Source organism: Schistosoma mansoni, chromosome 2 (assembly GCF_000237925.1).
Source record: "Schistosoma mansoni strain Puerto Rico chromosome 2, complete genome".
Taxonomy (NCBI): Eukaryota; Metazoa; Platyhelminthes; class Trematoda; order Strigeidida; family Schistosomatidae; genus Schistosoma; species Schistosoma mansoni.
Genome location: NC_031496.1, coordinates 8,662,502 through 8,685,579, shown reverse-complemented (window position 1 = coordinate 8,685,579; position 23,078 = coordinate 8,662,502). Strand labels below are relative to the sequence as shown.

Below are 23,078 nucleotides of genomic sequence, written 5' to 3'. Positions count from 1 at the left end.
TATCCTGGTTAATGACTATCATTTTATTGAGGCTTATTCAGATGATTATTAACTAATTAATAAGTTTTCTTAACACTTGAATGTATTAGAAACTGAATGGATTTAAAGTTTTTCAATAATGAAAGGATGCCTAACTGTGATAAGGGACGAAATTGTTATCCAGTTTAATAATTATTTTAGTTAAACAACCATATACTGAGACAAAGAGAAACATTTCCTGGTCACTTTTCTTAATCAACTACAATTTAGTTACTATATGGGATGGATAGTTTTTCAACTATCAAAGTTGAATTCACTTCAATAAAGAATAAGTTTACCTCAGTCAATTTCCTTAAGTAGAAAGGAAATTTCTGTAAAGAATATGTCTAAAAGTGACGAATGCCGTTTGGATTGGCGGGTGCACCATTTACGTTCAGAAGATTAATGTCGCTACTGCTCAGGGATCTAGATAATGTCGAAGTGTATGGCGACGATGTAGTTGTATACAGCCAGACAGAAACAGATCATGTCAAGCATGTGGAAGCGGTCTTGAAGCGAATTGAAGAATTCGGACTTCGAATTAATAAGGACAAGTCACAGATGGCTAAAAGTAGCATCACGTTGTTGGGGCATAAAGTGGGAAATGGAGAAATAAAACCACTGCCGGAGAAAATTCTGACTATAAAGAACGTTGCAGTACCGAATTCGTAAAGGAAATTGAGACAGTTCCTGGGAAGGGCGGCGTTCTACAGTCGGTTCATCAAGAATTTCAACGAAATAGCAGCACCCCTTTATAAGTTGTTGAGTAACACTAAATTTTCGTGGACTGAAACCGCCCAACAAACGTTTAATCAAATCAAAAACGTGCTGGACGACCGCCAGATGACGCTAAGACTGCCCGAACTGGAGAAACCGTTTACAGTGACAACAGACGCAAGTGACCATGGTATAGGTGCCGTTTTAAGTCAGTCTAATAGAGTGGTGGAATACGCAAGTCGCGTTCTCACGCCTGCGGAACAGAAGTATTCAACGATCGAAAAGGAGTGTTTAGCGATTGTGTGGGCAGTAGACAAGTGGAGACCATATCTGTTAGGTAGACGATTTCACATCGAGACTGACCATAAACCTCTGCAGTGGCTACAAACAGCACGAGACCCACGTGGGAAGTTGGCGCGATGGATGATACGTCTGCAGGAGTATGACTTCAGTATCGGGCATGTTCCAGGGAAGGAAAATGTAATGGCGGACTACCTGTCAAGACCAGACATGGAAGCCGAGCTTCCATTGACAGCATACGCAGTGAACAGTATAGAGGGAGACCCACTAGAACTCGTCCGGCAACAGAAATCTGATCCTAAACTTCGAGAGGTAATCAGAGTGATAAGAGAGGGGGCAGATGTTGACAAACGAGCAATGGACAAGGAGGTAATAATGTTGCTTCGGCAAAAGGAAAGACTGAAAGTGAACACATATGGAGCTCTGGTCTGGCAGGATGATGACAAAAATTGGGTGGCTGTGATCCCGAAAGACTGGCGGCGTAAGATGATACACGAATGCCATCAGGTAGCGCACACAGGTATCGCAAGAACGACAGATTTACTACGGCAAAGTGCATACTGGCCAGGCATGAGAGACGATGTGGCCCAATATGTGTTGACGTGCCAGCAGTGCCAATTAATGAAAAGCGATAGATACATGCAACCGCCATTGCAGTCGGTCCCAGTAACCGCAGTCGGTGATCTATGGTCGGTAGATGTGATGGGACCATTTCCACAGACGGATAGCGGCAACCGATACTTACTAGTAATGACGGAACATGCTACACGATGGGTCGACGCTGTACCGATTGCCGACCAGCGGGCGAAAACAGTGACCGAAGTAATAATCCGGCACATTGTAGCGGGTCATGGAGTACCGAAGATGATACTAACCGACCAGGGTCCCTGTTTTGAAAGTGACGAGTTTAAGGCCCGTTTAAAGCAGTTCGGCATCAAGAGGATACGAACTACACCGTATCACCCTCAGACGAACGGGCTTACGGAAAGAAACAACCGGACATTAAAGGAATGGTTAGCATCTAAAGGAGGGAATTGGGAGAAAGAGTTACCACTAATTTTGCTGGCGCATCGTGCCTCCATCCAAGGAACAACCAAGAAATCACCTTTCCTACTTATGTATGGTAGACAGCCACGACTTCCAATGCATAGTAAAACGTGGCCACAGCAGCAGAAGTGGACAGCAACAAGATTAAGGAAAGAGAGGACGGAGGCAATAAAGAACGTGAAAAAGAAACAAATATCAGACATCAAGAAGGCGGAACAGCAGAGAAGAGCGTGGAAGCCTTTTAGAGTGGGGGACCTGGTAAAGTGTAGAGAACGGAGAGCTAACACTGAAGGAGGACCAGGGTCAGGAAAGCTGATCCCGAAATGGGAGGGACCGTACATTATCACGGAGAGACGCGGCCCAGTTTACACGATCCGGAGAGAAGACAAGCAGAAGCGTGTAAATGCCAGTCAACTACAGAGATGGTTTCAAGAACATCATGAGCACGAGTCACGAACAGCACCAAAGGAGACAATGGTACGCCGATCAGAAAGATTGCGAGAACAGCTTATTAAAAGGGGGGACGAGTGTGGTGTGAGCTACTGATATCAACATAAGTAGTATATATGGTGAGTAAGGAATAGAATATCTGACAGCAGAAGATTGAGAAGATCAAGAAGAGAAGAACAGAAATAAAAAGCAATTTGTGTGAAAATCCAGGAACAATGAAGCCTGAGGCAATTGAAGAACATTTTGCAAATAGTGTATCATAGCATGGTTTTTGTATTTTACCAAGTAACGTTGTAATTTGTGCTAAATACATAGTTGGTTGTCCTCACCTGTGTTCTCATTCACAACACTTTTCCCAACCATGCTGGTAAATGTTCACGAATACGCAAGGATAAAGCCCTCTGAGTACGGCCTATGTAACTAGCTCCACAGGAGCAGTTGAATTGGTATACACACATGGAAGAGCCTATCTTCGGTAACTTATCCTTGATTAATTGTGTAAGTACTGGTTTAGTTGAGAAAGTGATGTGTAGCTCGGCGGCGTGAAACTGCTCAACTACATAGAATAGACAATGTTCAGCTTAAAACAATTTTTATTTTTAATGAATTAGCAAAATATCCCAATTACAATCTTGCGTTTTTTAACGTAACCGTTTTCACAGCGAAATTCAACAACTCTTTCCTATTACGAATCACTGTTGACGAAATCACCCAATCATAAATATTATTTGCTTCTTTCTCAGAAATTATTAATTGAGGAAGCCTAAAAGATTATTCATTTACCGATCTTCGACGCTTAGCGTTATTAATACATGCTCTATTCATTATCTTACCACGACGATTTATTCATATTTTATTTATTTAAGATCATGAGTCAATTGAAGCTAGACCACCGTGAAAAACCTGGAAGCACTGAACGGCCGTTTTGTCCAATTGTGGGACTCCTCAGCAGTGTGTATCCACGATCTCGCCTCGCGAGATCCGAACTCAGGATCTACCAGTTTCGCGCTAGAGCACTTAACTGATAGACCACGGTGGTCTATATTTAATTGACTCATGATCTTAACTATATAAAATTACTAAAATCTCCACAAAAAACCCCCTTGTGATTTATTCATATGTTTACATTGATATAGAGATTATTACAAGACTAAACTATATGTTAAAATAACTTATGGAAATACATAGATGAAAATTAGCTTACTAATTGTGTATGAAACATTTGATGTTCAGTAACCACCATTTTCAACTATTAAAAATAGTTATCAGTTTTTCTCAACTTTCTCTTAATGATATACATATTTCTCTTGCCGCTATAACTAATGACTTCAATTCAATTTCTGCTTGCTCGAAGAAAGGTTATTCCAATATACATTCACAGACAAGAGTATAGCAGGGTAGTCAAACAGAACCAGTGTCTATTTCCTTTTCAGAAGTTGAAATTTTTATCAAAACTCTGATGTAACAGTCAGATGATTATTTATTCCAAATAAAATTGAAATGTAAAAATGCGAATTCTCAAATCCAATCAAACCACTTTATGCTATTTTGAATTGAACTAATCAGATTACAAAGCTGTACCATTTACAGCCAATTGAAAAATTATGACCGGTGATAAAATGTTTTTTCATTTTCACTTGAGCACACACTTTCAAAAACAAGTTCACCAATCACCAATTCCTAAATTTTTTATCACACCCTTAAATTTCAAATCAATGGGTGGTAGGGGATCATAAGTGCCGTCAAATTAATGTCAACCGTTTACGGCCGATTAACAGTCGACAAAATGTTTTTTTTCGAAATTTTTAAATCATACCCTTAAAATTTCTGATCAGTGGGTGGTGAGGAATAACAATCTCCATGCCATAGTTGTCAACCCTTCCTCTATTACTGCTTTAGGGCTGATATGTTGTAGAGAATGAAATCTATGGGTTTTTACCCTTTCTTTCATATTTCGAAAAAAAAATTACTAATGTGATTAGTTCGATCTCGCTTTTCTAATGTGGTGTTGGCCGGTGATGTTTAACTAATACCCACCCTTCTTTATTGCAATGTGATTGGGTCATTTTCGTTAAGAATGCCTAGTTGTCATTGGGTGGTCAGAATCGTAGTTTCATAAAAAGTTGTCTCAGTCGTTTCAACTATTTCGAAAAGTAATTTTTTTAAGTAACCAAATTTTAATTATTAATGAACGAAAACAATTAAAGGTATCCAAATTTTATCCACTAAAAGACAGAATATTAGTGACCTAACTCTCAAACAATGACCATGGTAATTGTCAACAATTAATAAGGTTTATAACAAGTCAATGCTGAACGCTTGTCCAAACAGGTTCAACAGTTAGTTCTGTGTAAAGTGACATTGAAAGTCAATTAATCTGGGATGTCAACTAAATTCGAGATGTAAAATATGTAAACTATGATGAAGAATTCATTTTTATATTGGTTGTTTGAATCTTCCCATTGATGTTTTGGACTGCTATTGATCAGTCTCTTATATGTGGATCCTGTGTGTATTGCCTCAATATTGCCGTAATTCACAAGCAATATAGGCAAAGATGGATAATGGTTAGCAGTGTAATTCAGGATTTAGGACTTATCAGCTCTATGTACCTAAATTCCAGAGTTGATGTTCACTCCGGGACTCGAACCCAGTACCGTTCGCTCCAACCGCCATCGCACCATCCACTTAACTACTGAATCCAGATAGCCATTAGCTTGTGCAATGTGGTAAAGTTTAAAAACTTTTCGTACTGTCCAGTTGATGAGTCCTGAATAGGATGAAATACGTGTCCTGGATTACACTGCTTACCACCACCCATATTTGCCTATAATGCTTGTGAATTAAGGCAATATTGAGGCAATACACACAGGATCCAAATATACCAATAAGAGATTGATCAATTGCAATCCTAAACATCAATGGGAAGATTCAAACAAACAATACAAAATGAATTATGATTAAGAATGTTGCGAATAAATTGGATGTCGACATAATAATCGTTCTGGTTATTATCAAAGTTAAGGTACACATAATGAAATTAATCATATAAATCTACACAGTGACAGTGAAAAGTAGCATAATGTGTTGTAATTTCACTTAAAATGAATTGGAGATGTACACATTGTTAAAGTGTCCAAATAGTTTAGCTAGTTCATCTCGTTCAGTAGTCTCTCACTCTACACGAAAGCAATCTTTGAACGTAATTTGACAAACGTTCAGTATAGACTGTCTATGCGATTATTTCGAACACAGTTTTTATATTTATTACGACAGGACATCAAACGTTATATTTTCTAGAATACTTAAATGTTAAAATATCGTTGTGTAATTGTACTACTTGAAAACAAAAATAATATTTTCGATTGAGATTATGAATCGATTAATATTAGACCACTATTGAAAACATGGAAGCACTGGACGGCCGTTTCATCCTAGTATGGGATGTATTGATTTACTGATTTATTAATCAGTATTATTATACTCTGAATGAACCAGTTGTAATCATTATCATGCTGAAATCAAAAAGACTGAAAGGTATGATACTGGGAAATACATACTTCAATAAAAAGAATTATATAGACACGGGATCAAGTTTTTTTCAATTATATTTAGTCATTTGTAGTTTATTCCTCCAAGGGTATACTCGAATATCACTGAAATGTCAACTGATTGATTAGACGTACGAGTGATATAAGAAATAGAAGGCATTTATAATTGCTTATTTCCTAATTGTGTCACAGAGAAGTAACGTATAATGCCAAAATGGTGTATTATAGGATCTCCATGACGATCACACTGTACATGCAAATAAATAGAACGAAATTAGTACATTCATTCTTAATAGACATAAGTTTATGACTGTCATAGTTATTTGTTTGTCTGGAAACGAACTAATCTAATAAAAAAACATGTCAAAATTATTGATTTTTTAAAAGGGTTATAAATGGTATGTCCTTTTACTTACAGTTAAACAATAAAAAGAATATTGACATTTCACCAAAGAAAATGTTTTTCTCGACGATGCCGTTTTGTTAAACTGTTTAAGTATATTTACATGTAATTTAGCCATTTATAGTCCATAATGTACTCGAAGGCTATTACGTCATTGAATAAATGTATTGTAAATTATCTAACACCCTTTTTAAATCCGTGAGAAACGTAGAGATGTTGCATAATTTAGTAATCTAATGAAAATTATCAAAGGGTACTACATAATTTAATAAAGTAATTGAAACTAATCAACGTTCTTAAGTATCAAATACATTGGATATATTTAATCACTATATTAAGTAATCAAAAGTTTCACGAATTGAACAGAATTTGTGTGATAATTTAAGTGGTAGTAAAAAGATATTGGGAGAAGTGTAAAAGTTAATTGGTAAGTAAGTGCACATTGAGATGACTCAAGGAGATAGTTCTTTGTAAGACGAATGAGGTTCTTGGTAAAAAGTATACGATACACAGATCAGTGTAGAAATCACTGTGGTAACGAATTAAAAATTGAATATGTAATTACTGTCTGTGATCGAAATTCGCCTCAATGTTAATTGAATGTGAATTGGTGGCTGTTGTCTTGAGATTGTTTTCACAGAATCAGTCAGTCAGCGACAACGTAGGACCAGGCACATTTATGCATGGCAACTTGGACCGATGCAGAATAATTAACATATATTTCAATATTTTCAATTAACAAACTGGGCAACACTATAAACATTACATAATTCGCGTCTTATGTTATTGTTCAGCTCAGTATTTCAGATTGTCCACATATGTGATAACTATTTTTTTTAAATAGTATCAAGACAATGATTAAGAACTACTTTCAATTAACATAGAAGTATAGATTATAGCTAGGCGGTAACAAATATAATATTGCCCTGTAAGCTGTGATTACTCACATTACAAATTCAATATATAATTTATATTATGTTACCATGGCGAATAAATTATAACTGTTCACAAATGTAAATGTTATTAGCTTGATTTCAGTGGTGAAATGAAATGACTTTCATTTGTTCTTTAGTCATTCGGAATAGTGACATTTTCGTAGTTCTATCTCATGGGATCATTTTCAGTAAAAGAGTTAGGTAGATCACCATTTTAAACGTTCAAGCACTGGACAACTGTTTCACTGTAGTATATGATAATCTTGTTTTTTTTATTATCGGATTAAGTCAGTTAAGCTGTCAATACTTCGCAAATCATTTCTCAAATGCGAACATCTAAGTGTGAAGTATACTTCCTGAGTCTATATTTTATAACCTTTTCAGAGATTATATTGTGCACTATTTCAATATCATACATTAGCTAAAAGTGTGTTAATTGGGATCCATTATAGTTTGAAATAGCTATGCAAAATATTATGAATTTGCTATCAATAAACTTGAGAAATTTTTTTGACACTTAAAATGTGAATGAAGTCGTTATTAAATGTTTGCCGCAGCTTAATATTCCAAGATCAATAAGCGTAATCATTAAGTTTGACCAACAATTCACGTCTCAGGCCTACATATGTTAATCACATATGTATTCTACAGACCTATTGACTGTATCGCTAGAATCAACGTTCTCTTTTATAGATTAGTTGTTAAAGTTTTATTTTGAACTCGTTTAGGAGTAGGTCTACAGCATTTATAAATTATTTATCACTCATATTGTAATGAACGAGAACACAGCTGGGTACAACCATTTTTATTTTAACACAAAATTACAGAGTTCTTTCGTCAAATATGCAAACCATATGTTCAATACTTCGTTTGCGAATCCTCCATCAAATGTCTCAAACTTCATCGTCCCTTCATTGTCATAACAATTACTCTCTGTTCCTATTCTCTTTGATTCGTTCTTCTCGACCTTCCGCTGCTAGGCATTCCACATCTCACCGGTGTTATATACTACTTATGTCGACATAAGTAACACACACCACAATATTTGTTTATTTTCTCATGCCACCACGTGACTAGGTCATTAGTTAGATTATTACAAGGGTTTATATGTTTTCATGAAGTAAGATGGTGGTTGGAGGTGGTCAACAGGAAACCCTGAACCCGGGTTTCGTGCTACTTGGCACTCGTCAGAGAGGTGTACCTGTAATCTTGAGGGAACTGGTGCTCCCTGACGAATTCGACCCCGTGTCACTCAGTTTCACAGTCAGAGACGTTACCACTCGGGCCGCAACCGACCTCCTGTAGGACTGAGATGTAATCACAATTGATTGATCACTGGCCAGTGATCAATCAATTTGATTTCATGAAGTATTCATTATCTTTATTGTCACATAAACTACTTACTCCTGTAGTCTCAGCGTTCACAGTACAGTGGTCTAACAGTATTGGTAGATTGAAAGTTAAATATCCTGACAATGCCGATTAAAATTCATCTTTGATTGGTTCAAATATTTTAAGAGTCTGATTATATTTTGTTGTATTATTTAGGCTGATCATGAAAAAGTTATCAGCGGTTCATATGATTGTACAATACGGTTATGGAGTATAATCAGTGGTCAAATGAAAAGGATTTTCCGGTGAGTATATATATATATATATATATATATCACTATTCTCCTTATATTATCACGACAGATCTAACACTTAGGTATTGTTATAATTTCCAAATTCCTCTGTGCTGTAAGTCCTCTCACACCGTTGCTGTATAGTGTAACCGTCGACTGTCCACATAGTCTCATCTGCTCATACATACATCTACCAAACAAAATACCTGAAAGACAATGCAATTGCCTAATAGTAGTCTGTCCTTTTCGGACTTAAAATATAGCCTAATTATAAACATAAAATAAAAGATCAACACACATCATAAATAAAAAGTCTCAGTATGTTCATAACTAGGATATTTCCGGCGAAAACTTAGGTAATAGATTCATAGTTAATTATCGGTAATTTATAATTGATAAAAAATGTTCCAACAGTCAAATATTCAATTTATTTAAACACATTAATATTGGTACAAAGGAACACCAGATACATATGCGCCACACTAGTCACTTGATTTGTATGTAGGCTGTGATACTCCCCGGGTGCCCTAACCGAAGCAGGTGGTTTTCTCAGGGGGCTACATTCCGAGCCTTTGACCTAAAGATCTGATCCACAAGGTAGTGGAGCATCGTGAGGAGATGCAGTCTCATGGTAGTTGGTAACCAACAATTGATTCATACGCCATTTGTTCCTTCAGGATACTGGATCCCATGTGCACCATTGGTTTGAAATCAGGGTTTTCCAACTCCCCTAGGTGGGCTTTCCGTGTCCACCAACTCGGTGAAAGCACCGGACATTCGCTTTTCGTCCTCTCAATTTCGTAAACAACACCCCGGCCACGAGAAGGCAGTGAGTAGGACTTCCCTAACAGAGGCTATATACGCGTGGCTATGTGAGAGCATTTGGAGAGGGAGAACGGACTCTCCCCACTCTCGGCCGTACCAGGGCATTTGGGGCCCAAATATTCAAAAGAGATTACAGTTATGACAATATAAAAAAACAAGAAATGATTATTCAACAAGCGTATATATATATAAACCAACTGTCTTGAGAACAGCTTTCGAATTTTCACAATTTTACTTATCTTCTTGGTCTTAACAAGAATTAATTTTATAAACTGTGTGATTGGTCAGTTAATTTTTGTGAATTTATAACAATCTCATTGTATCATCATACCTTTTCTTTCATTGTTTTTTTCTATGATAAGTTGATATTCAGAGAATTTTAAAAGCATATTAAAAATAAATATATTCTTACTCCTGTTCTGTTCTCTTCTGTTTATAGTGGCCACTCAGCTGGTATAACGTGTTTAGTGTACAGTGATAATTTTTTATATTCTGGATCTTTAGATAATACAGTTCGAGTAAGTTTCAGATAAATACGAATTTTAATAATAAATATGTATATTTTGATGGTTCAATAAGTAGAAAATTGTAATTCTGATGTCTTGTGAATTAATGTAAGCCACTTCTTCAAAGTAAATAAAGAAATGTAGTGCAATTAACACAAGTTTAAATAGGACAAAAGGAAACAATGCAGAATATACTCTGTATAGTCAAAATCATAATAGATGTGAATACATCAATGTCAAGTTATTTTTTGGTCAAGGTGATTTGGTATGACATGTCACTATTGATTTGTGAGTCAGAAGGTTGGGTACAAGGGGGCACCAGATATATATGTGCTGCACAAATCTCATTTGATTTGTGTAAGGACTGTGATACTCCCTGGTGTCCAGATTGAAGCAGGTGGTTTTCTTAGGGGGCCACACTCGGAGCCTTCGACCTAAAGGTCTGATCCACAAGGTAGTGGAGCAACGTCAGGAGATGCAGTCCCATGGTAGTCATTGGCCAATAATTGGTTCCTACTCCATTTGTTCCCTCAGGATTCTGGAGCTCATCATTGGCTTGAAATCAGGGTTTTCCCACTCCCCTAGATGGACCCTCCATATTTAATAACCCGGTTAAAGCACCGGATATTGGCTTTTCGTTCTCTAAACCTCGTAATCAACACCCCGCCACGAGAAGTCAGTGAGTAAGACTTCCTTGGCGGTGGCTGTCTACGCGTGGCCATGTGAAAGCATTTCGAGAGGGAGAGCAGACTCTACCCACCCTCGGTCGTACTAGGGCATTTGGGGGCTATGATAATGCTAACTAGTATTATTTGTTTATATCTTAGAATGACTCACTTTGGAGTGTATATTTTCAAGTGTTAATGTTTCAACGAAGTTGTTAATGTAGCGTGTTAATTCGGCCTATGAATAATTAGTTCGTTCATAATTCTTTTCAATATTTTACAAAAATACAAGTTTTTATTGTGTACAGAATTCATGATTAACTGAATGAACTTGTGTCATGATACTAAATTTTGTTAATCTACTCTTATCTAGATGATTTCACACTTTCACTTAATGTAATGAAACGTTTTCCTACATTCAAGCGAGGCTTCTAGGTGAAAATTATTTTAATTTACAATTTATATGAGGCCATATCAATTGAAATGAAACTAACTATACGACTATATGGAGTTATCTGGAATATAGAAAGATGACGAATCATGTGGTGTACTGTGGTTTAAAAGGTCACGGGAAGGTTAATTCAGTGTGTTCTTATTAAATATATGCGATGGTGTCATAACCACATAACTTTGGAACTCAAATTCATTGAATCATAGTTTATTTCAAATATCTTGCGAGAATAATCGAAATCAGGATTTCAATTGTTACACTCCCAACTGAGAATTTCATTATATTTACAACAATTAAAATTCTTAATAAATTCACTTAGTATTGTTTGTTTGAATCTTCCTATTGATGTTTTAGGACTGTAACTGGTCAGTCTCTTGAAGCGAAAGGTACTGGGTTCGAGTCCCAGAGTGAACATCAACTCTGAGATGCAGATACATCCAGCTGACGAGCTCCAAATAGGACGAAACGCACATCAAACTGGATTCCACTGCTAGCCACTATCCATCTTTGCTTAGCATAAAATCTTAAATAGTTTAGAAAAATTGATTAACAGTTATACACAAACAGTATAATAACTATAACAGCTTGTGATATGTCCAGATTACACATATTCTCAACTTCACAAACACATTCTAACCCTTAAGGAAGTTAGCATAACATTCTTGAGGAGTGTGTAGATGTATAGGGTTCTACTAAATGAAGTAGTTAATATCATCATTCATAACTAGTAAATGGTTTATTTGGTTTTAAGTTTTCAAACTTTGTAAATATTTCGTTTTTTCACCATTGCAATGCTTCAAAGTATTTCCACTTGAACATTTCTTTCATTGTATGATTTTTTTCTAGATATGGAATATCTCAAATGGTGTATGTTATCATACACTTATTCGACCAATTTATAGAAATAATTTGACAGAAACACCTATATTTTCTTCATCAGTTTCATGTTTACACTTGGATTATTCACAGAATAGACTTGTTGTAGCTTATCATGATGGTACAGTATTAGCGAAACATTTATCAGCATTTAATCCATTGATAAATGGTCATAACCATGACTTAAGCGTTACAAATACTACTGGCATTACTGGTAATAATAACAATAATAGTTTAACGTGGGCATTTTATCCCAGTACGATATATTTAGATGAATACTTATATAAAACTGATTATAAATCGGGCAGTTTAATACGATGTTTAACTGGGGATGCATGGCATATAATATGCGGTTCGGATGATAAATCTATTAAGGTGAGTGTAGTGTGTAGCAATAATCCTACGTATGTTCAGTATCAACCTGTTAACCCATTTAACTCATACTATACGTTAGTGAGTGTTTTGCTATTAATCCATATTCTTGCATTTTTTCTTGGCATATCATTTAGATTGAAGTGTTTGGTTGTTTCCACAAATGATTCTCTTTATCGCAGTTGAATATAAACCCAATTGTTCAAATGTTTATTTGGATATCGATCTTGGAATGTCTTATTTTTGTAGTTTTATTTTGGAAATCTGAGTTTCTTGTTTTCGCGCCAAAAGTGCCCATTTTCATCTTTATACCGTATTTCCCACTTGGGAGGACGTTAAATTTTATTGGCTCCTTGTCTCTTTTAATATGCTATTTTTTAACGCCTCCCGATGACATTTTAATGATGTATATATACGCTTGAGTTATGCTTGTTGTTGCCGTTCGTGCTTCTGGTTGCTCGTGGAATACATTCTCCCTCTTCGGAACCTGAACTTCTCTCTGTAGTTAGAGGAGCTGAGACGTATCAGAATAATTAGCTTATTTAGTCGTTATGTCGCTAAATCTCCGTTCCGTCTGTAAATTTAAGTGAACTCACAATATCTTCAAACATAGCAATTCAGAACTTCTTTTTCTGAATGGAATGAAATAACATCTAGTTCATTTTCAATATGTTATGCAATGAACTGGCATTAGTTAATGGATACAGAAACATATTCGTTACAGTGTGAATAATGGGTATTATTGGTCTTGAGTTATGTTTCCATTGCTAAATTGTGTTGCAATATAAAAGTGTAGCAAATAATAAAAATCTTTTGTCGATTGGAATACTAATAGCTCACGGTATGTGTTGTTACAATCTGGTAATGATTACAAAATTCTATCCACATCAGCTTCAACTTTATATCACATCTATAGTTTATTCATATATCTGATACATAGATCTGTTTACACAAGTTCTACGAACTCTTCTTTTGGTTCCACTAGTTTGAGTTCAACTCATAAAATGAATTAGGATCTGTCAAATTATGATTCAATGTTCATATAATAACCCTTTAACCTTCGTGTTCCTTTTTAAAACTGAAAACAGACCACAATATCCTGAATAATGTATTGTTCGAGCACTAATTTTCAACTACTGAATATATCGTCAGGTTAAAACTCTTCTTCACTTACTTTCGTACTTTAAAGCGATTTCTAGCCAACTTATTTATCGAATAGGGCCTATTTACTTAGATTTTGTGTGAAAACTAATGGTATTGAAGTTATTTTGCTTTCCTTGTCTCATTTTACTGGATCTTGAATTAAGAATTATTTATTAATTTTATGTACTACTAATATAATCAAACCTGACTTTATACAGCGAATTACCATAAATTTTTCATCTCCATGATAACTTGTATTTCTGTTATGCTTCTGCTAATTAACTTTCTATTTATTCTGTTGTTACACCGCTTGTCCTTGCATTCATTGTAACTTTGGATATTGGTAATTGAATTCATCGAATTTATATGTACCTCTTTTACGAATCTATTATATCACTTTTTTCTAAATCACTTCCCACCTAGATTTTTTATACATTTTCTAGACTGTTCTTCTAATTACGTATATGCATCTAAATTCATATATAATCTTTGTTATTTCAAGTAGTCGTAGATACTCGCTTTAGTTTTTCAATATCATTCTGTCATTCAATATACGTTTTGTTATAGTATGTGCTATTTATACGGATAGATAAAATTATTATGTATCAGGAATTGAAAATAGGATTCTTACTGACAGAATAGGGAAATGGGAAGAAGAGAAAAAAAAACTAGTTTGATTAACAACAGGAATAGAAGGACGTTGAAGTTTGTAAGATACAATTCAAGGAAGATGTCTAAATTGTGTATTCATAATGTATTGTCTTCATATTTTATAAATGCAATGTATGATTTTTTCTTGATACTATTGATTAGTTCACCCTATCCAAATCTTCGTTCATTACATTGGTAATACAATGAAAACTTTTTTACGGCTGTTCAAACATTTTTCCTGATTTTACTCATACTTTTGTTGTTATGTTCTTTTTTTCTTTACCATAAATTAGGTTTGGCAAGTAGGTGATAATAAATTTGTCAATAGTTTACAAGAACATGAAGATGGTGTAACATGTGCTGTGATATCAGGTTCTGTGATTATTTCTGGTTCTTATGATAAAACTGTCATACTTTATGATTTCGATGTGATTTAAGTAGTATATGCTAATATTATTATTATGGTTGACAATTTGACATGTTATCATATCATATGGTCATTGGCTACGTTTTTTGACCTATTTAATCTTTTCTTATTTTAATGGGTTTTTCTGCTGAACAACCCTTTCGTCTTTTTTTTTACATTTATTCTTTGTTTCAGAAGTCACTATATACTGGATACCGTGGTTGATAGTAGTATTTTGTTTGATTTCTTTTACCTCGTGTCACTGTATTTTCTCCCTACATATTATGAATTCTAGCGATTCCCATCCTTTCAAACCATATTGCTTTAATCTTCTACGTATTTTCTTCTCGGAAATTTTGTTCCTGACGTTTGAACTTCAAAAAAAAATATCCCATCATTGTTATTAGCATTCTTGATAGTCTGTCACAAAATAAAAAAATTATCATTTTCTTATGTAGGACATACTCCGGAATTCGTTTTGTTTTGAGTTTCAAATGGGGAAGCATTTTTTTTATTATCTACTAATTTCACTTCATTGTTAATTTTGTTACTTTTTTTTAAGTCTTTGATAAAATTTCTTCATGTCGTGTTTTGAATACCTTAGTTTATTTGTCCTGATATAGTTGAAGTGATGTGTTGAATAATCCGATATAGTCGTGTAATTGTAGATAAGACCGCATTTATATGGAATCATGAACATAGCAGTTATTCTCATCAATCTAACAATTTGTTCAATATCATTAGCATCTATAATTATTCAATTAGGATCAGTAGATATTAATACGGGGTGTCGACTTCTGAAGTTTCCATCTATCATTTACACCCCATAAAAAACCCTTTCCCAACACTGATATGTGTAAGAGGTGCACATTTTGTTTACATTTTTCCAAGGACTATAAGGAAGTCACTATGCTTTAAGAAGACAACACTCAAAACTATACGAAAGATTTTCCCTTCGGATTGAGGACGAAGGTGGCATGGTGATAAACAGCAAGTGCTGCATGTTTGTTCGATAAGCGAACCGAAAGATATCGAAAAAACATTGGGAGCCAAGAGTGTCACTCTGAACTCATGTCAACGATACTGGTAAAAAACACTGTCAGTGTTGGAATAGAGGCAACAAGGCCGTTTTCAGTTTGAAGAAGACTTGCTCGACTGCGTAAAGTGATGATTCGCGAGAATGATAATGTCGTCAGACAACCAATTGAACCGGGCAGGCTTTAAACCGTCGAGTAGTTGAACAGCCGATTGATGTGCTGAAATCACCTGTTGGATAAAAACCACGAGGAAACAATACTTCATAAAACAAAGTACGAAGTTGAATAATTACAATAATTCGGATGTTCTATGACGTCAAATCGGAATAACATCGTCCTTTCGTATGCTGAGAGTTACATTGAACGTTCATTTGGGTATTATTAGTGTAACAGTTGGATGTGTCGATAAAAATAATGTACGAAGACCATGGTGGGGATCGTGGAGAATTTCAGAGGTCGTTTAGATATTTTTGAAACCCGTATTGAATGTAAATAAACCGGAAACGGAAGTAAAGTGACATTAGTGTGATAAGGGAGTCGAGCTATGATTTACCGTGAAATAAAGGCAAATAGAAAGAGTATAGTAAACATTAATTAAAATGGTAACAACCAATGTAACTAAAGTTTGGGTTTAGATAACATGACCGACTCGTAAAAGAGCTTATTATCTGGCGTTTTAACATATTACGCACGACAAAGTGTCTAGTTAGGACATGGACCAAGACTGCTCGTGTACATACAATACGTTTTTTCACAGTATGTCGACTTATGAGTCATAAATGTACATGATTTCAACTAAAACTCGACGGCAGTGACTAAATATATGACTGCTCTACGTGAAAGTAACTGTGAAACATTATTAGGCATCATAAATATAGTACGAAATTATCTAACGCAATTATGAAACTCGCCTAGGTTACTCTCGCTTCCAAGTAATAAAAATCTGAAGTAGACAGTAGTTCGAATCTGGATTATATACAAGGTACTGTTGAATAAATTCTTGCATTAATACAGCGTTATATACTGGATTTGTATAAGTCCAAAATTAGTTTAATCTGAACACGCAGCATTACCTAACGAATAGTCTAAAGGAGACCTAAGATTGCAGGAAATTTGTAGTTCAAACTGTTATGACTTTACAAAAGGCCGTCGCCAATTTGTTATGACTTCATAAAAAATATAAAGGACGTATGCTAATTCATTATTGATCTTATGTCCGGCTTCTATCACGTGAATTATCCACCAATCGAAATACGACTTCTCTAATATTAACACTGTGACAAATTAATGACTTCGACCGGTATGAGCAGTCTAGCGCCCTTATTGGTCCCTTGTCCGCCTGGCCCTTCCAATTGAGTCCAGAACACCAATTGCAGCTGCTGCTCTGCAAATCATTTATTTCAAGCATACTCTGTTTATATACCAGACAGATAGACCACATCACACCATAAAATAGAAAATAATATTTGTACAAGATCGAGCCAAATGTGACTGTGAACGTGGGAAACAGTAATCAATAAACTGAGTATAATTTAGAAACAGTAATTCGTATAATAATAATCCATAGGTCGAAATGAAGCTTATAATAAGATGAATATAGATATACACAATCGACTTACTTAATAGTTAAACAATAAGAATATACATAGATTAATAGGTCCCGGATATTACCCATACTTATGTCTTAGCTAGGATATAACACAAACTCACCGCAAATTCCTTGCATTCGTATACTTTATTTGACCATAGAACTCAGCAATCGAAAATTAGGCAGGCAATGGTTTGTGACAGAAGATAATTGATAGTGATCAGGCAGAATAATGAATTCACAATCAACATTTAATTTTGTCTAGCTTATACAAGTGGATAAGTTACAAACAGATGTGCGTTCATGTTGCCTTGTGTCTATACTTACAATGGCTGATATTTTAACAGATATATTACACAGGAACATTTACATGGTGCTAATGCTTCATAAAGAACCACAAAAGCTGAATATAATCGTAGTTGATTGGTTAGTTCTGTTAATTGAAATAATTATTTACGTTTAAATACTAATCAACGTTGTTATAAAGCAACGAATGTTCACAGTAATCGATTGACATAAATGACGAAAAAAATAATAAGTAAAGAATACAGCAATAAAGATCATAATGTTAGGTTGTGTTATTCGAAGTCTTGCACACCACTTCTCATCACCAACGTAGGCGACCCAATTCGAATGATTGGAGGCCTATCGAGTTAGACGGGAATGGTGTGACGAACCAGCTAACTTCGAAATCACCCATCGCGATCAGCATCTAACGTGGATTACCCCTTCGACGTATCAAAGTACGTTGGCTGCTTTGAAGACCGTATAACACAAAGGAAGTCATCATGGATATATATTAGTAAGATTGAGTACAGAGAATATAGCGAGAGCACCACCGCATGCATCAGTCCATCGTATACGATCAACTGATGCGCGTTGATTGTTCTTGACTTTGACAGGGAATGATGGTCCGTTCGATATCCAGTGACCCAACTGCCATATGCTTTGGCTAGGGCTCAGTGACATTTCACTGGTCATCTCTATTACTTCAAGGGACTACGATCTTTCGTGGTGGATAAATTGTCAATATAGTTAACTCTGCATGTCTTTAACTTTGATATTGACTTCTTTGGACACACGATAGATGGAGGAGCTCGATAATGCACCTCCATCAAACACTAGTGGGAACACCGTGCTACCTACTCCCAGTAGTTACTAATCAGCTTTGACCGAACGCTTCTCAACACATCGACAACCCCTTAAATATATTGTGGTGGACCAAAAAGTATATTAACTAAAAAAAGCAATAAAGTTATTACGTCCAAAATTTAATGTAGCAATAAACAGCTTATAGGTTATTAAAACAGATAAAAGTTCAGGGACGTTACTAAAGTCAGCTGGCTGTTGCGTGTTCCGTTGTGCTTGGTACTGAAATCTACAATTATAGATAATTAATAATCCCAATGAGGTAGATATGGCTCCAGTAAGTTCGCCAAACGTAGAATACAATGGAAATCTCACAACAGTCTATAAATATAGATGATAGTTAATTAATAGTTCAGTTATCATATCCAGAGGCATGATAGAGCGAGGCTAGTGTATATAAGAGTGCACTAATTTATGAGCAGTTAACAATGTCGCGCTATGCGTAATTCAAAAACGGAAGGAAGTCAGTAACTCAAGGTCATACATTTAAACAACGAGTATAATGGTTTAGTGATAAATGTACAGATTATGAAAATAAACAAAATAAAGGCAAAAGCTATTAAAAACTATCTACAAAATATATTTATTAGGCCTATCTCAACATAGCTCCCCCCAGTGTGTCTGGAGGTAACACTGGTTTTAATAATAAAAAATATTATAAGAATATGGTATATACATGTATGCAAAATAATGTTTATAATAATAATGAGAAAAAAGGTGGAGATAGGTATGACATGCACATTAGTAATATAAAATGTGTTATTTTGTAAAATAGCATTGATGTAGGGTAGCATAACAAGCACATACATCCAAAAAACGAAAATTCGGGCATTCAAAGTCTTAGTTTGCTAATAATAATGTGCAAAACTGTTACTAAACTCATAAAATAACATTGGATTATTTATTTTTATGTACAATTAATAAATAATCAACTACAGTTCACCCGTTTATTATTAAAACAATTTTTCTTATTAAAAAAATTGCCAAAACAAGTGATCGTGAAGAAATTTATATGTACATGTGAAGAAAAGAAAAGTAGTTTTTTTGAAAATTGAGTAAATTTAACCTTGTAATATGTATCATTGAATGTTTTTGATTTCATTATTCTACAAAATGCACATAATGTTTAGGTTTCTTTATAAGTCAACCAGAATGTGCTAAGCAAGAAGGTCTAGTGTTAAGTTCTTCATCCTCCTCTTGTTTCGCAGTAACTGATAGAAGAGATTGTTTATTCACAGGGCTTGTTAATTCTTGAGAAGCTTCTTAGAAAGTAGGTTTTATTATATCTATAGAAATGGTCTCCTTGTTGCCATTTCTATTGATGATGAAGTATTTTCGTGTGCGTTTTATCACTTTATACGGGCCTTTGTATGGTCGTTTCAATGGTTTTTTAACAGCATGTACTCGGATGAAAACACATTTGCACGTTTCAAGATGTTTATCAACTTGGACTCGATTGTTATTTTCGCGAGTGGATATTGCTTTGATTTTCTGCATCGTTTGTAATTAGCGTTTTACAAAGCGAGTAGAATCCCCTGTATTTGAAGGTTCATGGTTGATTAGTTGACCAGGTAACGTTCAGGTTGTGCATCCGATGTCTTCCTCCATAGTTGAACGAATCCTAAGAAGTACAACCAGTAAAGCCTCGCTCCACTTTGAAGAGTCAGCTTGCGCCACCATTGAGATTTTCAATGGACGATGGAATCTTTCAACCATGCCACTCGCTACTGGATGATAAGTTGTTGTTTAGATGTGTTTTACTCCGAGAGGTTTAGAGAACTCCTGAAATAGAACGGATTCAAATTGGGGACCACGATCTGTAGTGTCAATCGACGGTACTCCATAGTTAGATATTCAGCGATCAAGGAAAACTGATACAACTGTTTCTGCAGACTTGTCTTTGACGGGGCATGCTATGGCCCATCTTGTGGACATGTTCACCGCGGTGAGAGTGTGCGTGAAAGAATTTGACGGTTTCAGTAGCCCTACTAAATCCGAACGAATACGTTGGAAACGTTTGTCGGAGATTGGAAATTCCCCGATTGGACTGATGTTGTGTTTTTGGATCTCGCTGCGTCGACACTGTAAACAGCCATGTGTCCAACGTTTAAAGTCCGCATTGATTTGAGGCCAAACGAAGCGATCTATGGTGAGCTTTGTGGTAGCTCTGAGGCATTTGAAATATGGCAAAAGAGGTGATTATTACTCGTTGAGGTGTCGCAAATGATGGATGCCTCTGAGAAAGGAATGGGTACAGATTGAAGGTTAAAATTAGATATTTCTTTGCAGGCTTTCAAATCTGCATCGTCTACTTGCAGCTTCGCCATAGTTTCGTAACTAATGGCGTGTTTGTGTGCCAGCATGTTGATTTCCTTTCTGGATAAAACATCTACAACAATGTTGCAGTGTCCTCTGATGAACTGGATAACTGTAATTAATTTTGAAATGAAATCCACTTGTCTAGCTTCGCGTGGTGAGTGTCTGTTGTACGATATGTTGAGAGAGTAACATAAGGTTTTATGATTAGTCATTATACTAAAATCGCATCTTTGTAATAGAAAGTTGAAATACTTTACTGCTCAATACATGGCTAGTAGCTCACGTCCGAATGTGCTATAACGCCCTTGGGTTGGTGATAGTCGTGTAGAGAAAAATGCTATAGGTGAAACCCTGTCGTTTACATGCTGTTGCAATACTGCCCTTACGGCTTTCTGAGATGCATAGGTGCAGAGGATTGAGGGAGTCGTAGGATCGGTGTTTAGGTGTTGTAACATGGTAGCACTGGCTACCATGGATTTTGCTTTATCGAAGGCCGTTTTGACATCAAACTCCAGAGCTGGGACGCCGATTATGCACTTTGAAGGGTTAATCACAACGCCTAAACTTTTGAAACGATCAAAGAGGATGTGTTAATGCTGTACGTGTTCTTCTATGGATGAGCTAGCGGTCAAAATATCGTCAACACATACAGATACAAAGTTTAAGCCTATTTCAACCTCAAACGTTTGAGCAGCATTTTTAAGCCCGAAATGCATTATCAAGAATTCAAACAAACCAAAAAGTATGATTATGACTATTTTTCAATATCTTCAGGTGCCATCGGGATTTGATGGTGTGCTCTTACTAGGTCTAGCTTTGGAAAAAAATCTGTTTTCCGTTCAAATTTAGGCGGAAAGTCATGTAGATGAGGAATAGGATACCTGTCTGGAATGGTCTGATTATTTAAACGACGGTGATCTTCACATAGACGTCAGTCTTGATCTTTCTTCGTAACCATATGTAGCGGCGAAGCTCATGGGCTACTAGACTGCCGGATGATGCCTAGTTGCTTCATGTGCTCATGTGCTCTGATAATCAACTCTAGTTATGCACTCATATTTCGACATGATATCGGCAAAAGTTTTGCTCTCAGGTTTTATCATTCGGACACCATGAATTTCATAATTGGAGGTAGTTGCGCCGTTAACACGTAAGCTTGCGTCCTAGTCAATCAGTTTCTTCTTGCTCATAACTACTAATAGGTTGTAAGCACTGAGGAAGTCGGCCCCGAGAACGGGTAGCTTGACTTCAGCTACGTTGAACACCCATGTGAACCTTCAACGGAGGCCAAGGTCTAAGATAAGCGACTGTTCCCCATAGGTTTTATTGACAGTGTTGTTGGCCGCGACGAGAGATAATTTGGTACTCTCAGAGTGTGGTCGCCGAGACAGATGTAAAGGGAAGATGCTGATCTCATCCCTAGCATCGACTGAAAATCTGAGCCAGAAATTCGGTCCCTTATGTGAAAGAGACGGCTTGGATAGTGGCCAGAAACAGGCGCTGTCATCAATATCTGGTCAGGCCGTTTCCCTGATTCTCTGTGTCAGTTGAAGAAAATGTGCACGGTGTATGAAACGCTGTGCTTTAATGCCTTATTTTTGGTGATACCAACAATCTTCGGATGTATGCTTCGGTGAACGAGAACGTTGTCTAGAAAAGCGTTTTTCTCTGGAATAGGATCTCAGTTGTCTAGCTTGGACGGTTGCTATTGTCGTCCGCAGTGACGCTAGTTGACTCATTAGGTGTGTTAAATGCTTTTGGAAAGAGACTAAGCAACTGATGTTTGCTGGTCCAGATGGTTGCACAGAGTCCACGCAGTGACTATCGTGGTCAATTTCATAATTTATCCGCCATGTTGGCTAAATCATCAAGGGCGACAGATTTCTCTGAGACACTAAGGATTTGTCTAACGTTACATGATAATCGTTGAAACCACATTTGTTTTAGAAGGGCTTCATCCAGTTTGTATGGGCCCGCAAGTTGTTTCATATGGCGAAGAAGTTGGGAGGGTCTCTTGTCTCCCAAGTCACAAGACGTTAACAAT

At 36.1% G+C, this 23,078-nt stretch overlaps 1 protein-coding gene across 1 annotated transcript in view; it reads left to right on the top strand.

Moving 5' to 3' along the window:
• Window positions 1-15,411, top strand: part of Smp_047540 (putative f-box and wd40 domain protein) — a 40,353-nt gene extending 24,942 nt beyond the window's left edge. Inside the window, exons 10-13 of the mRNA XM_018795577.1 lie at window positions 8,970-9,058; window positions 10,311-10,389; window positions 12,340-12,744; window positions 14,829-15,411. Of these exons, the coding sequence (XP_018649876.1) occupies window positions 8,970-9,058; window positions 10,311-10,389; window positions 12,340-12,744; window positions 14,829-14,972 (717 nt within the window). The 3' untranslated portion in view covers window positions 14,973-15,411. The remainder of the gene's footprint in view (window positions 1-8,969; window positions 9,059-10,310; window positions 10,390-12,339; window positions 12,745-14,828) is intronic.
• Window positions 15,412-23,078: the final 7,667 nt, after the last annotated feature.